General features: G+C 45.8%; 1 protein-coding gene across 1 annotated transcript in view; it reads left to right on the forward strand.

The window, feature by feature from the left end:
• Positions 1-17,916, forward strand: part of HTR4 (5-hydroxytryptamine receptor 4) — a 102,308-nt gene that overhangs the window by 33,902 nt on the left and 50,490 nt on the right. The window contains exons 4-5 of the mRNA XM_009989204.2: positions 12,833-12,986; positions 14,862-15,430. Coding sequence (XP_009987506.2) covers positions 12,833-12,986; positions 14,862-15,430 — 723 coding nt within the window. The remainder of the gene's footprint in view (positions 1-12,832; positions 12,987-14,861; positions 15,431-17,916) is intronic.

Below are 17,916 nucleotides of genomic sequence, written 5' to 3' on the forward strand. Positions count from 1 at the left end.
GTGTTCATCAGCAGGAGCCAAAGGGCAAATATGAACCTGCTGGGTAGAGCAATAAATCTCTCTCAGTAGCTAATTTTGGCAAGAGCTCTCTGAATCCTCATCAGTGTAGAAAAACTTTGAAAGCAATGAGATTTATATTGATAGAGCAAGCCAGGTTCTCAGCCACTTTGTGGCACAGCTCTGTGTGCATTACTGATCAGACGTGGCCCAGTTTCTTCTTTAAAGTAAAGAAAAGGCACATTAAAGATGTGTCCAAAGGACAGACCTGCAGCTGTCACAGAGGAAGGTGCATCCATCACACACGGGACGTTGTTTTAGCAGGGATGCTGCTCCCCATTAGTGTCAGGTGCTGCTCACTGCCAGGAGCAGGGAAGCCCTGGCATCTGCAAGGCTTTCTATCTCGTGCTGAGCCCTGTCTTCCCAGAGACTGGAACACAAAATTATCTGGCTTTCTCTCTTTTGTCATAAAATATTTGACATACCTTTCAAGTGCTATCAGAACTGTTCTTCCTGCTGCTAGCAGCTGTACAGGCAGATAAAAACAGTATTACTACATGATGCATTGTGGCATATGTTACTATGTTATAGAGAGAAAAGTATAAAAAGCAACCTTTCCCCCTCCCGTTTTATGGGCTGTTTTTCTAAGGCATCCCTTTGCACATCTCCACTAGTGAAGACTGACAAGGAAGTAAATAAAGCTGGTGAAAAGGCTGTATAGGCTTTGTAGGAAATCCTAAAAACTTTGTTTTCTTTTAAACTTTTCTTGCAAAATTAAAATGAAGCCAAAATCCTAAACAGTTTATGACAAAAAATTCTGTTTTACTGTTGTCTGCTGTTTTTTTGGGATAAACGGCAGAACCTTCCATACAGAGTAGCAAGAATTTTTCACAGGATAAATACTTAGAAGAAAACATTTTGACTGGCTATTCTAATATTTAGAGCTTTCATTTGAGTTCTGTGCAGAGATTTCAATACCTTTAAAAATACTATTACTTAATATTAGTAATGTGGCCAAAATGACCATAATCATTCTCATCATCCTGACAGCTGGTATTTAAATAACATCTTTCATCCAAATAGTCTGTACCCAGCCAGACTTCAAAAGGTACTTGATTAACTTCCCCATCGATGGGCAGCACTCCTTTGTTGTGGGAGAGGAGCACCGGCACAGGCAGTGTTGTATCCAGAGAGAAGCTGATGTGCAATAGCTACAGTGCGTTTCCTTGTCTGATGATGAGATGGCTGGAACACCAATAGGAAGCTCATTATCTTAAAAACGTTGACAAATTACCACTTTGAGCCAATTACCAGTAAAGCAGATGTTAGGCCCTGCGCTCTGGATGTGGCCTTGTTGTATGAAGTGTTGGGGTTTGATTGTCCAGCTCTTAATTAAACACAGGGTGTCATGCAGAGAAGGGGACAGGAAGGGAAGATACCGTTTTTCCCCTCTCCCCTTCCTCCCCAGTCTCTGGCAGCCGCAGGGGACAGGGACCCCCCGTGTGGGTGCGCGGAAGGGAAGCTCCCCCCTTCTTCTGCCTGTGCCACCCTTTGCCACGTTGTGAGCGTCGGTCCCCGCACTGCCAGGACAGCCTGGGCTGGGCTGGTGAGGGGCTGGGGGCAGCCTTGGCTCTGTGGGTGTCGAAGTGCATGGCTCAGAGTTAATGGTTTCGAGATACAGAACAGAGACCACAGTTTTATACAGGGAGATTTTCTCTCTCTAAACAGACCCGAGGCAGAGTTTGCCAACACCCAGCTCAGTACAAGGAACTGGAAATGAAAAACCAACCAAAAAAAACCCTAAAATGAGATGGATGAGATTATTCTGTACTAAATTAAACTTTCGGAGCGGAGTGTGAATACCTGGAGAGCGCTATGCTCTTTTCTTCTCTGCCCAGGGAGTCTTGAATTCTCTCTGCCAGATGCAGAGCTGCCACAGCAATGGGTGAGCATCGTTTCCCCTTCTTTGGACAGAGGGAAATGGGGACCTGAGTCTGGGGACCCCCACTCCATCCCCTCGTCCCAAGCCCAATGCTTTAATCGCAGAAGAGGGAAACGACTGTCCTGACAGAAAACAGGAGCTGTAACCTTGGCTTGGAGGAATCGAATTCTCTAAGCTTGTTCCCAGTGTGTTCTGGGAAGGTTTTGGGAGGGTGCAGCACCCACTGCACTGGTGTCTGAGGGTGACGGGCACTGCGCTTGATTGAGTCTTGTATCAGCATCGCTCCATTTCAGCAGCTCAGCCTTCTGTGATGTAATTATCCTGCTTTTAAAGATTTCTGCTTACCGAGTGTGTATTTGAACCTGCTGCTGGTACATTCTTCCTCTTTCTTCAGGATTAAAAGGATTCTTTAAAGTAGAATGAAAAATTGACACACACACTGGGTAAAAAAAACCCACATCCACTGATGTTGGTGCCAAAGTAGTTGAAAAAAGTGTTTAGAGCTTTGAATTTGAGGGTCTCAAGAGCTGGAGATCATCTTAAATGCCACAGCAAAAAAAAGTCTTTCAGAAAATGCCTGTAAACTTTTTCCTCATGAATGCACTGACAGAGAGAAATCCCCCAATATTTGCCATCCCCCCAGTATTGGCCATGTTAGACTAAACAACAGTCAAACTGCATGAAAAGGAGCCGAGGGTGAATTCATTAACGAGTGACGGGTCTGCTGAAAACCTCTGCAAGTTCGGGGGTGAGGGAGCAGAGCTGCATCGTCTGGGATACAGAAACACAGCAGCAATTTTCGACAGCTGACAAACCTGAAATTGCTGGGTGTCAGGGAATTCTTTCGGGACGCACAAATGCTCTTTCACATCTGTTTACTGTACATGTGCTGTCCTTTGCTTCTCAGGCAGAGAAAGAGATAAGGTTCTCCAAGCTGGTGGCTGGATGCAGCCTGACCCGGGTAATTACCGCAGCCTTTATCGTTTGCTTGGTGCTTTCACGCGGAAGGACGATGCCTCTGCAGACTAGCTGCAGAGCTGATCTGTGTTTTAGGTAATTCTCCGGTACTGTGTTTTTCTTGTTTCTCTTCTCAAAATGGCTTTACTGAGTGCTCATTAGAGCAATGACCACCTCAACCCATTAGCAAAACACTGACAGCAACGACCCCCAGACAGGCTGCTCCTCTCCAAAGGCACTTGAATTTGCCTTAGAAACTTTTCTCTATCATCTAGTCTCTGCAGGGCATATATAGCCCTCCTAGCCATTCAGTCTTGCTGTAGAAGTTCATCTTGGATGCTATTTTGACTCCATGGGTAATCATTTGGAGCTTTGCCACTGATGTCAAAAAGCCAGGATTTCATCTTAGACATTTCAAAAGGTGCATTTCTTCTTCCAGTAAAGGAAGGCACAGTTATGTCTGTGTTTGCTGACAGTGAGTGTCAGCTGAGAGAGAAAGCCCAAGATCTGTCTGTCTCATGTGAAGAGGAGAATCCCAAGTCAACTGTGTGGCTTTCATCACTTTCTGTTTGATCAGGCACCTCAGTATGAATCTGATCCAGTTCAAAGGCTACGAGCTTCTGGGTTCTCCCATGACCAAATGTCAAGTTCAAACTACCCACCTCAGTGCTCTAGACAGACCAAGGTGCCTCCTGTAGCACTGGACCAGCTCTCCTGCACTGCTGTAAATGAAAATATTATGGAGATGGGTCAGTCTCTTGTCATCTTCCTCTCTTAAAGCTGTATTTCTTCCTCTGATTGATTGACTGGCTGATTAATGTGATTTCAAAATACAACTCAGTAGGACACCAGTAGGGTACTGTAGCCATCGTTGAAGTTGTTTAACTTCCAGATCCACCTGGACAATTTTTGTGGTATTCTGCAGTCATCTCCAAACAACTTTCAGGTCAGCTCAAAATACTCACTCTGATAAGAGTAAGAGCAACATGTCTTACTTTTCCTCTCTTGTCTGCAGAGCCTCAGACCTTGAAACCTCAGGCTTTAAAGGTTACTGGCAGAAACGTGAATTTGTGTGATGATTTTTTGATTGTTTTGGGGTTGTTTTTTTCCTCACAGTGAGAACTGACTCCCAAACAGTGTTAAGAGGACAGAATAGATGAGGAGATAGTGGTGGATGGCCCTGAGAAGATCAGAGCAGGTAGATGAATGGCTGAGTTTCTGTGCAGGAAAGGATGACTCAGCCCACCCTCCTGTCCTCCATCACCACTGCTTCACCCGTCCTGGCAGTGGGCTGGAGGAGCACTGATAGCACTGCTTCCCTCACAGTGGTTTATTTAATTTTTGCTAGCTGTTGCCTTTGTGTTCATTCAGACTTTATGGGAGTATGCTGCTTCTAGCTGATATTTTTTCTGTGATTCATGTATTTCCTGCCTTCTGTTTCATTTCAGGGCGTAGAACTGTGTTGTGTTTTAAGAAAACTGAATGGTTAATCTAATCCTCAGGACTCAGTTTGGAAAGTCATTCTCTTCAACGTTTTCTGAAAGTGTTGCTTGAAAAGACTTTTATGTGATAATATCTTGTATCTATTTCCATTAGTGCCTCTGAAAAAGAGGGGAAAAAAAAAGCATTCAAGCTTTAATTCTCAAAGGCATTTGAGAAAATTTGGAGAAGTCACCACAGGATAAACTGATCTATCTGGTCAGACACAGGGAGCAAATTACTGCAGAGTCTTAGAGACACTCTCAGTCTCATCTGAAAACATGTTTTTTGAAGGTATCAGAGGTATCTCAGGGCTCACCGAATCCAAATTTTACTGTCGCTGGGTTAAGTTTTTTCATCATCTCTTTGGTATTCTAACATAACAGAAAGATCTAGCCTTGAATTATTTATTTATTGCATGTTTTATGCATATCTATCCATTCTTTCTGCCTATGCAATAAAGATAATTGCACTGCATATAAATAGACCAAGCAGCTTCAATAGTCTCCAAATCCAGTTAACCTGTCAGGAAAGGCAATTTTCTTCTCCAATATTTGCAGTACAATTTGCAATACAATTACTTCTCAAAGTCTTGGGGCAAAAAAAAAGAGAAACAAACAGGTCCTAAATGTCTCTATTCTTGGGCTTAGATGCACATCTGGCACCTCTGCTCTTCATGCAACCAAAGCATCCTGCCCCCTCTCTCCACTTCCCCTGGCTCTCCTGGCTGTGTCCCAGCCCGTGAAGCTTTCCTCCTAGTCTCTGTCTCTGCTGGGCACTAGGTACACTGTTTGCCTGGCGCGTTCGAAACATTTGCAGATTTGCTATGTAATGTGCAACAAACCAGACCTAACTCTGTTTGTATATTCAACGCTAGAATTCAAACATGCTACATAATCCCTACTAAATAAAGGCTAAAGCAAAGCAGATGTATCCAAAGCGTGTGGAGCACCAGAGTGACAGATGCCTGTTGCACCATTTACAAACATTAATTAACATTAATGTACTGTTCAGACATCAAATTAACACAATCCCTTGAGAGAAATTATGCTTTAGACATTCCTGAACGCCCAAAACCGTGGTGCTGTGCAGTCCTCCTGCAGAAGAACCCCTGCCTGCTGCCTCCTGCTTCCAGCGCTGCATCACCTTGCCCTCCTTGCCCATCTCTTTTGCAGGGTATTACAGCCAACGCAGCCGAGGTGCAGGGGGGTTGACTGACTCACCAAGGGATGCTTGGGCCATGGTGGGGCTCGAGGTCGGGAGTGTGATGTCCATCTCAAGGACAGGGAGAAAGCAGCTGTACCCAGCTGTGCTCTGAAACATCTGCCAGCTGGCTAGGGGCGAGGGGAGGTTATTAGTGGGGAGATTTATTAGGTTTTAAATAGCTATCAGTAAGTAATGATGAGGCAGTTGGCAATCTGATTATATGACACGAATTCCAGTTATAGTTTTGAACCAAGCCATAAATCCCCTGTGCCCTTTTCAGCTGGAAAGCCATCTGATCTTCTACAGCTCCCGGTCACTTAGGTAGAGGAACAGCGAGCCAGCATGAAGAAGCGGCTGAGCAAGGGCAAATGGAGACTGTCCATGGGGGCTGCGAGACACGACACGTAACCACGGAGTTATCCCAGTCGGCACTTGGCTCGGCAAGAAAACTAACATGGGATTTGCAGAATGCAGGTCCAAGAGCATTAAGAAAAATAGCAGAGCAGATGGCTGGGGCACAGCCTGAGAATGAGGAATGCATTGTCCTTTCTGAATCTTTACAAACCTTCTAGAAACATGATAATTTATTTTGCCACTATTGCTGCCGATAACCCTCCACACACCCCGACCCGCACCGGGACCATGAAGGCCTCCTCTATCTCTGGCAACATACGTTTGTTTGTATTACTAGCTAAATTTATCTGGTTCCAATTAACTGTTCTCTTTAGCATTTTTCTGAGTGTAATTATCTTAACACCAGCAGGCCGTTGTTTTTCTAATAAGAATTTAATTTCGTTAGATATAATCATTTTAGGACATTTTTTTTTTCTGGACCGGCAATGCACAGCTCGATTTTGTTTGGCACAGTCAGAGACCATAGTTTATTTGCTCAGTGGGAAAAAGCAAAAGAGAAAGAGCTGTTTTCTCAAAAAAAAAGTAAAAATCTCATTATGTAGAGGCCAGAATCTGATTCACTGAAATATCAGCAAAGCCAGTAGTGCTGTTTTAATTTCACACAGGCACAAATAAATTGAGATCCAAGCTCCTTAGACTTTGTCGCTTGGTCAGGGCTCAGCTGAAGACTCTGGGTTAACTGAGGCAGAGGAGGAGTGTGCAAATCCACGCTCAGATCGGAGTTTTGTGGGGCGCACCAGAGTAGAGCTCCAAAAAGACAAAGGAGGGGATTTTCCAGATTAGCCAAATCCTTATCTGTAGCTTGTGTCCCGTGAGGAGAAGCAGCATCTCTCTTCTGAAATAAACGTCCCTGTCACCCACAAGAGTTTTCCATCAGTGTGGTTCAGTGTGTTCAGCACCTGAGCTGGCTGCTGGGGGATGCAGCCCTCCCGGACCCCCCAGCCCGGCTCAGCCTCCTCCCGGGTGCCGGGTTAGGAGCAGAGTACCCCATGGAGGATCCTCTTGCGCTTCTTTGGCCTCTCTTTCCTTAGGAAGTCACAAATCAGGGTTCACCAGATGCGTACAGGCACAGAGCCCGCATGGGCACGTTTGGTGCATCCTAAATTTGGGAGGGAGCTAATAGCACCCACAGTTGTCCCACTCTCTTGTCTTTTTTCAAGATTATTTAAGGGAGTTTAAAAACTATTCAGTCTGAGCATTCAGTAAATTTTCCTTGGCTCATATTAGCCCCAGTAATGATAAAGCATATGGTATGTATATAATTTTATGCATGCACATGACACCAAATGGTTTTAAATGTGGGCCACCCACAGAACCAGTCTGTTTAGTAAAGATGTGTGTCTATTTGTCTGTCTGTGATATCTAAGGAGCTTCTTGCAGGGTAGCATCTACATACCCGTAGCTCAAACAAAATTGTATTGCAAACCAGGGAGATGTTTTAATTTTTCTCCAAGGGCAAGGAATTATCTAATGCAGCTAAGTAATTCTATTTCTCTAATGCCCAGAAAGCATGGAAAGAGCATCCCTGATTCTGAGGCAGGAGCTGAGGACTGCAGGACTGCTCTCTGGAGATGTGCCAGGGCAGCTATCCACTGCCACAGACTTGAGGAGGTGCTCGGATGTGCTGGCTGCTGTATTACCTGCTTCTCTTTAACCACAGAAACCGGTGTATGTCAGTGTTATTGGCCCAGATGGTTATTTAGATTCTGGGACCTTTGATTTCAGTCTTGACCACAGATCCCGGTCACAAATGGAGCCTCATTGTGTTGGTGCTTGATGAGTATGGAGACAGTCACTACCGCAAATAGCCGTCCTTGCCATGGACCACAGCTAAATTAGGCTGCTGTCAGACCTGAGTCACCGGTGCGTTGAAATGCAATGCTGTTTCTCAGTCTCAGTCTTTCCTTTCTTGTCTACAAGAACGTAGAAGCTATAAACTTGTAATAACTACAGGTGTCATCACTTAAAAATTGATGTGCCTTTCAAGAATCTTTCTTTTCTATTTCTTTTTTCCTGGAGGAAAGGCAGGGTATGATACAAGGAGTGTTTGTACACGTGTGTGCATGTGTGCGTAGGATTTTTCATACAGGCAAAATGGCAACAACAAACACCCATGATTTACAACACACATATTTCCACGAAAGCCTTGGGCCAACATAGCAGATTCAGCATTCAGCTGTACAAGGCAAGAATATAACTGAGGTTCATTTTCTGTCTATTTTCTCTTTGGCTTCACAGCTTCTCTCTTAGCTGCCATCTCCTGTCTTCACATACACATAAGTTTAACATTAGGCAAGCTGTCCATGATCCTGCTGCTGAGGAATGTGATATTATGTCTTCTCTACCCAAAATGCTGATGGCTGTTAGGTACAAATGTGTTGCTGATATACAGTTCATCGGGCATTTATATCTACTTTGTGGTTTTACGTGTAGCACTGACTGTAAAGGGGAGCTGGCTGGCAGGCAAAGCACCGGCCCTCTTGGGAGAGGATAAAATGTTTTGCTCTTACAGCTCGTGGACGCTGTGTATATGAGTGACTGGTGGCTCCTGCAAGTGATGCATGTAGGAATACGGTGAATATTGTCTCGCAGACTGGGGCACTGAGTCACTGAACATTGAGCGTTTTCTATAGCTTTCATGAACATTGTAGAGGTGCACCTGCATCCCCTCGGAGATGCTGAGAGAGCGTTTGTAACACGTGAGGTCTGCTTTTGGGAATTGATCCACTTGACACTAACTGGTGTTTCCTCCCCCATCCGTATCACTGGAAGACCAGGGAGCATCACATTCATGTTCCTTGAGACAGAGTCTGGCCACTGCGCTGTTTCACAGAGCCACCAATTGACACTGGGCAGGTCACAAATCCTCAGTAGCTGGACATATTTGCAGTGGCCATAAAAGCCATAAGTAAGGCCATAAGAGCTATGGATTTCTTCTTTTGAGCCGTCTGTAAAATGTTAGCGCTTGATTCATTCATGTGGCAAATCTCTGATGTGGGAAAGGAAAAGTATTATAATAACCTTTGCTTTATGGAGCTGCTTGGAAGATCTACAGCTCCAGGAAGGGATTCTTGTATTTCCCCTTCAGCGAAGAATGTCATAGCAGAGGAGAGGATGTGTTTCACATCATCGGCTCTGCTGTAGGTAACAGGGAAGTAACATTTTCAAGGAACTGCAGAAATATGGGTCTTGACTGATAATACTAAGAATTAATGTTTAATTAAACTTGGACATCGTATTAATCATGTGTATGTATTACATTTTGTGTTCATCCATCACACTGTCACACCAGTACAAAATAGATATTCTTTGTGAGCACAAGAAAACAGCTTTAGCTTGAAAGGAAGCAGAAATGTAGAATAAGAAAATGTTTTTATTTCAGCTTTTGACTAAAACTATTGATAATCTTAGAGATATAATTACTTTTCTCTCAGTGAATAAATAGCTGCTTAAATGCCCAAACCATCACATACATCAAATCACCAGCTACTGCAAAAATTGCTGTGACTTCAGTGACTTCTGTTAGCATTTCTGTCATCTGACTCTCAGGGCCATTGAATGGAAATTATGGAGAAGCGGACACTGTGTTCCTCTGCCTCCCTCACCACCAGCAAAACTGTCACCAACACTCCGATTGTGGAACCCTGTTACTGATAACGGTGTAGGGCAGGAGGAACCCAGCTCGACTTTCTGAACACAAGGGAAGTCACAGTAGCAGCAGTTAGCAAAAAAAATATATATATAATCTTTTGACATGTAAGTGGAGGAAAATTGCTGCTGAATCACTGGGAGGAAAGAAATATGAGAGCTCAAGATGTCATTTTACAGGCATAATTTTTACTCTAATGGCCTTTAATAGCATGTACAAGTCGGTGTAATGCTGTCAGCTACAGCAGAGGTAGAAGTACAAAAATGCAATAACTCAAACTGCTGAAAGAATTGTTCTCCTACTGTAGTTAATTAGCAACGTATCGTGGTTTTTCTTTTCTGTTTGCTTATTTGACTTGTGAAATGGTAGCTGGTGTCTTGGCTGTTCTTTCCCGTTTATTTATTGAATTTTTTCTTTTGTTCTTTCTGCAAATAAACGTAGTCACTTGTGACTTGCAGTAACTTGCCATCAGGCATGTCGCAGAAATCCTTTGATGTCCAGCACTGGGTAGCACTTTGCAGTAAGTGTCTCTCAGGTAGTAAACAGTTAGATATGCCAGATATATCTCCTTTGTGTTTGGAGTCAGAAGAGCACGTAATGCCAGGAGAAGTACCATCTGTCCTAATAAGCAGTCAAAAACAGTACTGAAAATACCTGTTTGAATTCAAAGGTCACTTTATTTCGGGAGGGAAGGAAATCTGGAGAGCAGGGAGAAAACCAAATGCAATTAGCTCTAGCAACACAGGACAAGTTTACGCAAACACATTGTGGCTGTCATGAGGAGGATAGTTATCCTAGCAACAATGGAAATATTTATTCTGTCCTCTGAAATCATTAAGATACTGAAATCTGACCGTGATGGTCCTCATTGTCTGATAGACTCAGAAAATTGTAGGTTGGAAAGGACCTCTGGAGGTCTCCGATCCAACCCTCCTCTCAAAACAGGGCCAAACTCAAATTTAAATGTATCTTCCTTTAATCAGGTCACTCAGGGCCTTACCCGGTTGAGTGTTGTGTGCCTTCGAGGCTGGGTACCCAATCCTGTTCCACTCGTGATCCAACGAAGGCAAGCTCCAAAACTAAGTAAATCCTGTTCCTGTAAACTATTCAACTTCAGTTTCTGCCTCGTGGGAGGGATGTGAGGGACATGTTAGGGGGGACAGGAATCAGACCCCTGACTGCCGTGGCTGTTAGCATGAGCTCCACAAGAGGAACATTTCACCCAGTGCTCTAAAAGAACAGTTACTGTCAAATATACCATTTCTTTGAAAGTGAAACTTTTCAGAGGAACAGGCTGATTTTCATGCGCGCATGAAACCAGAAGAGAATGTAGAAATGATCAAATTGAAATAGGTGAATGCTTGTTTCAACATTTTTCCCCTGTGACATTTTGAATCTTGCTTCAAAGAGACTTTCAAAAAATGTTTTCTTTTGACACTTTGATATTATTTCAGCCCTTTGTGTGGAATATATCACCTGATTTTTATCAAAATAAAGCAATTCAGTTGACTCCACATGACTGAAAAAAAAAGTCTTAAAGAATTTGGGAAATTTTTAGATTTTTATGCCTGTTTAGCATAGAACTTTTGGTTGCCACTCAAATCTTGAAATAAATAGTGCACCTCAAGGTCATCTCCCTCCCCTCCCACATAAACTGTGTGTATATGTGATTCACATATGTCTTGTTTTCATGTGCTGCTGGCACTTAGAAATTTTGACAGGCGTCTCCTCAGGTTAGTGATCCAGCTTTAGTGTGTGTTTGCTAATTTAATGTCTTTAATTCATGATTCTGCTGACCTCATAAAATCAACTTTTATAAGCATTCAGCAGTGAGGGTCTCTCTACCTGTACCTTAAACCTTGATGTTGAGGCTCATTTGTTCCCTTTATAAATAGTTATTGAAACTGTGGCCACTTCTTCAAGGCAGTGCTCGTATCCTATGGGGCACCATATTGCGTAATTTCTGTTCTTACCAAATCGGGAAACTACATCTGCCAGATGATCGTTATTCATTCACTAAGAAACTGTATTCATCAGGCACATAGCTGAACAATATATTTAGTTATTTGAAGACCTGAGAATTTATGGGCACCTCTTGTGTCTCTGGACCTCAGTTCCTGGGAGTCGCAGCTGTGAGGACATCAGTACTGGCCTGTTTCTACAAAGTGTGCCAAAATCCAAAAATCTAAAGATCAAAAATATTTAATTGGGAACCTGAGACAGACTGTCAGGTCAGGACCACCAAAAATCAGCAATAGGATGATACGGTTGCTGGTCTGCTATGCTTATGGGCATATATGAATTTCAGAGCAATGAGATTTCCAGTTTTAGGTTTGATACACCTTCCCGATGTAGAAATCTGCTAGCAGGTGGGTAGCACAGGGACCAAACAAACAGAAGATTGACTTCTTGTCTCTTTGAGAAGACATTTTTGATTCATAGCTAGTTGTTATTTGAAGAACAGGGACTTGTTGTACTATGAATGTGTTGGATGGATCAGGAGAAGAAAGGATAGTTCAGGGCACGTCCCCTTGACCCTGAAAAAACTATGAGCCCCATGTAAACCTTTGTCATGTCCTTGTGGCAGAAGGTTAAAGCCCAGCCAGACAAGAGGCTGATTCCTGGGAGGTAGAAAGGGAGTTTGGTTATGGAAAAACATGCTTCATTTTACTGACATTTTCACAGCTTTGAAACACTTTGTTAATTTGCAATAACAGCTTTTGCAGTCTTGTCAAAATAAATGTCCATCGTGGTTAGGAAAACCCCAACATTTACTCAGTTATGGCTAAACGGAAGGAAGGTGTGCTCATTCACTGCGGTAAGGAGGGTGCAGACAGCTTTGTGCCTAAGTGCAGAGGGAGAGGAGGGCTGAATATGAAGTCACTCTCTTGCTCTAAGACCTCAGACAAACCACAGCATTAATCTGTGCCTCATTTTCCCCAGCTGGAAAACAGAAAAATACTGGCTTTCCCCTGCAAGGCACTATGAAACCTTCTTTACTCATGCTGTGAAAATATCCTGAGCTCCTCGCCTGAGAGGCAGTCAGTGGAAATAGGCTATAGAGTCATTTTTTTCTCTATTTTGAAAGGCAGGAGAAACCATCTGGAGAAAATGCTTTACAGTTTTATTTTTAGAAAACTTGAAAGTCTCCTTTGATGATGGTCATTCTCTTGCTTTTCTCCTCGCAGGTACTATGCTATCTGCTGCCAGCCTCTGGTTTACAGGAACAAGATGACTCCATTGCGCATTGCTGTAATGCTTGGAGGCTGCTGGGTAATCCCGACATTTATTTCTTTCCTCCCTATCATGCAAGGCTGGAACAGCATTGGCATCATTGATCTGGTGAGTAGCTGAGGAGGTACACCAAACTGGTAGCGAATATCTTTGGTGCTGTATGTTCTTCTTTAAAAAGCAATATTCAGAGTAAAGAAGGCAAGAGAGGCTGAAGGAGAAAATTCTTGTTCCCGATACAGAGGGGCTGCTGATTTTCTGGAGGATGTCTTTAAGGGGATTTGAAATGACTCTGTCATGGCAGGACTGTCACAAAGGCAGTGGTGGCTCTGGGAGAGGATTTTATCTGTGTCTACTAATCAGTTCAGTGAGTAGTCCTTTGAAGACGCACCAAGCCCCAGTTGGCTCCTGACTGGCACCTTGGTTCCCCTTGGCCTCTGCAGCTCTCAGAGATGTGCTGGCCACCGCCGCTCAGCCCGAGGGTCCCTCCTTGCCATGCCAGCGATGTTTGGAGAGCCAGGAAACCCAGACTTCCCCAGAAGAGATGGTGCTTTGGACCATCAATATCCCCTGTCTTGGTGTGAGCCTTGGAATGAGGGAGAAGGTGAAGTTCCCCTGTGCAAGTTGTTTCAGCAGGAGTCAATTTTCCCCACCGCAGTCTGCCTTCACTTGCAGGCCAGGGAGTTAAGAGCTGCAGATCTGCTCTCCTTCCAGTGTAGAGATGCAGGACTTAAAAATGGCAAACTGTGGGAACATCTTATTTAGAAGAGCTGGTTTAAAGAGATGTGGCATCTTCTATGCCAAGTCTCAGTCAAGGAGCTAGGAATACTTTTTGACTTATGGAGAATAACAGGAGCAAGCTGCCAAGTCTCTAGACAAGGCGATAAAGCCAAAATTGCTTCTGGACAAGCACCTTTAGAACATGCAGCTGGGAGAAAAGAGAGGTTCATTTTGTTTATTTAACAAACCATGTCAGGTATCTGAGTTCTTCCACTGATTTCTTGACCCCACCTTTTCAGAAAAGACTTGACACCCAGCTGTCTGCACCAGCTTTTCTCAAACACCAGTGCAAGCCCTGCCCTTCCTTGTGACTTGCTGTGTTCACCATGCAGGTTTCAGCAGCTGCATCTGGGAGGTGCAGGGTTCAAACACCACCTACTCAAAATGCTCGTAGTTTACTTTGGAGCTAACTTCCTTATATGCCCAATTAAATGATTTTGATATTATAGTTTTAAATAGGACACGAGGTTATTCTCTTGTTGGAATAAACAGCAGAAATGACGGGCCTGATGGACCTGCAGTGAGTAGCAAGAATAGCCTCAGAGAAATCCCGTCTGTCCTAGTTACACCCCCTGATTCCCAAACTCACATGCAAAATGCCTTTCTTCATCTGCTGCCTCTGTTTCTGTCATGAGTCGTTGACCAGATCTCAGCCTACGGACTCAACCTGCAGACTTCTCCTGCCCGGGGTTCTGCCCACGGCCCCTGTGCCTGGGAAGCTCAGTGTCAGCCTGGAGCTGCCCCCCAGCTGCCACAGCCCAATCCCTTCCCTCTCCATCTGGTCCTTCCCTAATACCCCTGTGGGACTCGGCTGGGTGAAACTTGTGCATCTTGGTGTGAACACTGATGAACAGAGCAGTGAGCACTGCTAAAAGGCATGGCATAAAGAGAAGTTACTCCCCTTCGCTGTGTCTGAACTGGGGAGTTAAGCTGATTTTCACTGGCCAGGTTGAGGCATGCTGCTCTGGGGTGCCAGAGCTGCAAAGTGGGCTGGTCCAGCAGACCTGGGGACCAGCAGGGCTGGAGAGCCCATGATGTGACCACAGGCGGAACAGGCAGCAGTGGGTAAGGCAGGTACCACGGATGGGAGAGAGAATCAGAAAGTAGTGGTGAGGTGTCCTGGCAGACAGACTGCTGGTATCGGAGGAGAAGTGTTGAACTTTGTTCCTTCTTCTTTCTCCTTGTTCTTCCTCCTCCCTGCCCCAGATTCAGCAGAGGCAGTTCAACAAGGCTTCCAACTCTACCTACTGCATATTCATGGTCAACAAGCCATACGCCATTACCTGCTCCGTGGTGGCCTTCTACATCCCATTCCTCCTGATGGTGCTGGCCTACTACCGCATCTACGTCACAGCCCGGGAGCACGCCCGCCAGATCCGGGTGCTGCAGCGCGCGGGGGCCCCCGCCGACGGCCGGCAGCACCACCCGGACCAGCACAGCACACATCGCATGAAGACCGAGACCAAAGCTGCCAAGACTCTGTGCATCATCATGGGGTGCTTCTGCCTGTGCTGGGCCCCCTTCTTTATCACGAACATAGTGGACCCTTTCATAAACTACACAGTGCCGGGGAAGCTGTGGACGGCTTTCCTCTGGCTGGGCTACATCAATTCAGGGTTGAACCCTTTCCTCTACGCCTTCCTGAACAAGTCTTTCAGACGTGCCTTCCTCATCATCCTGTGCTGTGGTGATGAGCGATACCGAAGGCCTTCCATCTTGGGGCAGACAGTCCCCTGTTCCACCACCACAATAAACGGATCGACTCATGTACTAAGGTGAGTGTTTCTCGAATGCTGCAAAATGCTTGGAGTCACTAGAAAGAGTCCTTCTCTAGAGTTTTCGTAAAGGATTTGGTTTGCTTTGCATTTGAAATAGCCGATTGATTAAATGTTTAAAAGGGAGGGGGCAAGAGAAGCACCCAGGAGTCCCTAGGGTGCTCAGGCCTGGGTTTGTACATAACAGACACGTGTTGGCATGCTCAGTTTCTCCAGAGGTGTGTCCAGGAAAGAGTTGCGAGGATGCAGAAGTTGTGCATGCGTTTTGGCAAGCCCTGATGCTTGGTCTGAGTGGAACAACTTGACCCCACAGGGAGCACCTTGGGGCAGGCTGCCTACTCCATCCTCTCTAGTAAAGGGATCATGACAACCCCTGTCGGCCCTTCTCAGGTTCTGCCTTTGTAGGCCCACCAGCCACTGCTGCATCTTCTGAGCTAAAGGCAAAGGATGAACTTCCCCAAACACCCTAACCCTGTGGGGGCACTTTGGTGGCTGTCTGGGAGGAGAGGTGCTTGCCGTTTTGTGTCAGCAGCTCAGAAAACACCGGGGTGTCTGCCTTTCACTGTGACCCAGTCACAGCCCGTCCCTGCGTCAGGCTGCAGCAGCCCGGGGAGCTGCGCGTGCCTCGCACGGGCTGGGGGACATGGTTCTGCTGGTTGGCAGCTTGGGGTCTCAGTGAATTTGAACCCCACACCTGGGGTTCATTTATCTTCTGCTGATTAAAAGCTGTTCGGGGGCCATGGTCCCAGAGCCCTCTGTCTGTGATGAATGTGTGGCACTGTGCCATGCTCAGCCTGTATTTTGGTTGGAGCCACGCTCCCAGGGACAAGCCAGATGCTCCTGTGCTGTGGTTAGGAGGACTGAGAGAGCAGCCCGTGTTGGATGCAGCTGTCCATCCCACAGCGAACCCGTACCTCTGGCTGGGAGCTGCAGGGGCGAGCGCTGGAAATGCATCCGTGCGCCGGGAGGGAAGGCTGGCTCCCGTCCCTGGTTAGCTGGAGTGGCTCTGTGCCCTCACGACGGCTCTCGGTGGGTGCAGGGGCCAGCCCGGTGGCCTAAACACAGAAAAAGAGAGAGTGGTGTCTGTTTTGGGTAGTGAGCACAGCAACAAGATGGTGTTTGTTAAGTATACAATGCAGAGAGGTGACGGAGCTTCTCGTAGGAGTGGGCTGGAGACGTCAAGGGCAGGGAGCACCTCAACCCAGAAGGTGAATTGTTTCAGTCTGTGTGGACGTTTGGCCTCCAAGTGTTGCAGGTGGCAATGCTGGTGACTCTACATGTCTCCGAGCTATCTCGCTGCTTTCACACTGCCATCTCTCTGTGACACCTGATCGCCCTGCCCATGCCCTGCAGGACTGGGACCGGCAGGCTCAGGCCAGCGGTGCCCTGGGCGCTCTGGGCAGTGGAGATGGCTCCCAAGCGAGCAGCCGAGGAGGCTCTGCACACCTCCAGGAGGGCTGAGCTAATGGTGGTTTCCTTCATTCTCTGCTGAGTGTCCCTGAGCTAGCAAACTCCTCATTTTGAGACTCTTTTTAAACATATTGATGTGCCTGTGGTGGCCAAAGCAGATGGGAAGAGTCACCTCTTCTCCAAAGCTGGGGTGGCTGTGGTCTCAGCCGCCTTGGCCAGCTGGAGAGGCTCTGGTGGGCTGCAGGAAATGGTGGATCCCACCATGGAGCTGAGATAGGCTTTCCTCATTTCCAGCTTCTCCCTCCCACTTATACCACTCTGCTCCCACATAGAAGTTATCCGTGGAAATGAATAACAGTTCTGTCAATCTAGGTGTGGCAATGGTTGCAAAAGGCCCTGTAAGAACCAAACCTGCACGGGGCATCTTGCCCACTTTTAGCTTTTATGGGTACGTTTATGGATAAGAGTATGTCACCTCTTCAACATACTTCACGCCCAAGTCAGGTTATCTCCTGCCTTTCCATATGTCTCCAGCTCTGCAGAAGGCACTTGCTTCCCACTGCTGCATCTCTTCCTTCCTCTGCATGCCGGAGGGATCCACTCTGCACATCAGCACTTCAGAGAGCAATTATTTTCTGTTTTCCTTAGCTTTGTAACTGACAAGAAAAGCATGACTTCTTTCCCTAGTGCAGATTATGCACTGATGATGATGATAGAGGTGGGGGGATTAAAGCAAACCCAACTAATTGTAGTCTTTGGATAGTTAATTTCACTTGAGGAATTTTTATTTCTTCAGTGCTTCTCTTTTAAATGCAGAAAAGATTGGACCCAGCACACATGGAAGAGAAATGCAGTGAGGCAGATTCCCTTAAGATGTTACGTTCGTTTCCTTACTAGCTTGGAAATGCAAGGGGTTTGTGCCCAGCAGCTGAAATACTGAAACCTTCCTGTATGGGTTGACTTCATACCAACCCAACTGAGAAGCTGTGTAGAGGCTGGACCTGGCTCACACACTTCTTTTCCAACCTCAAAGTTGTTTCTTCCCTACCAAGAGCTTCTGCAAATAGGGAAGTTGT

The sequence above is a fragment of the Tauraco erythrolophus genome, chromosome 16 (assembly GCF_009769465.1).
Source record: "Tauraco erythrolophus isolate bTauEry1 chromosome 16, bTauEry1.pri, whole genome shotgun sequence".
Lineage (NCBI taxonomy): Eukaryota > Metazoa > Chordata > Aves > Musophagiformes > Musophagidae > Tauraco > Tauraco erythrolophus.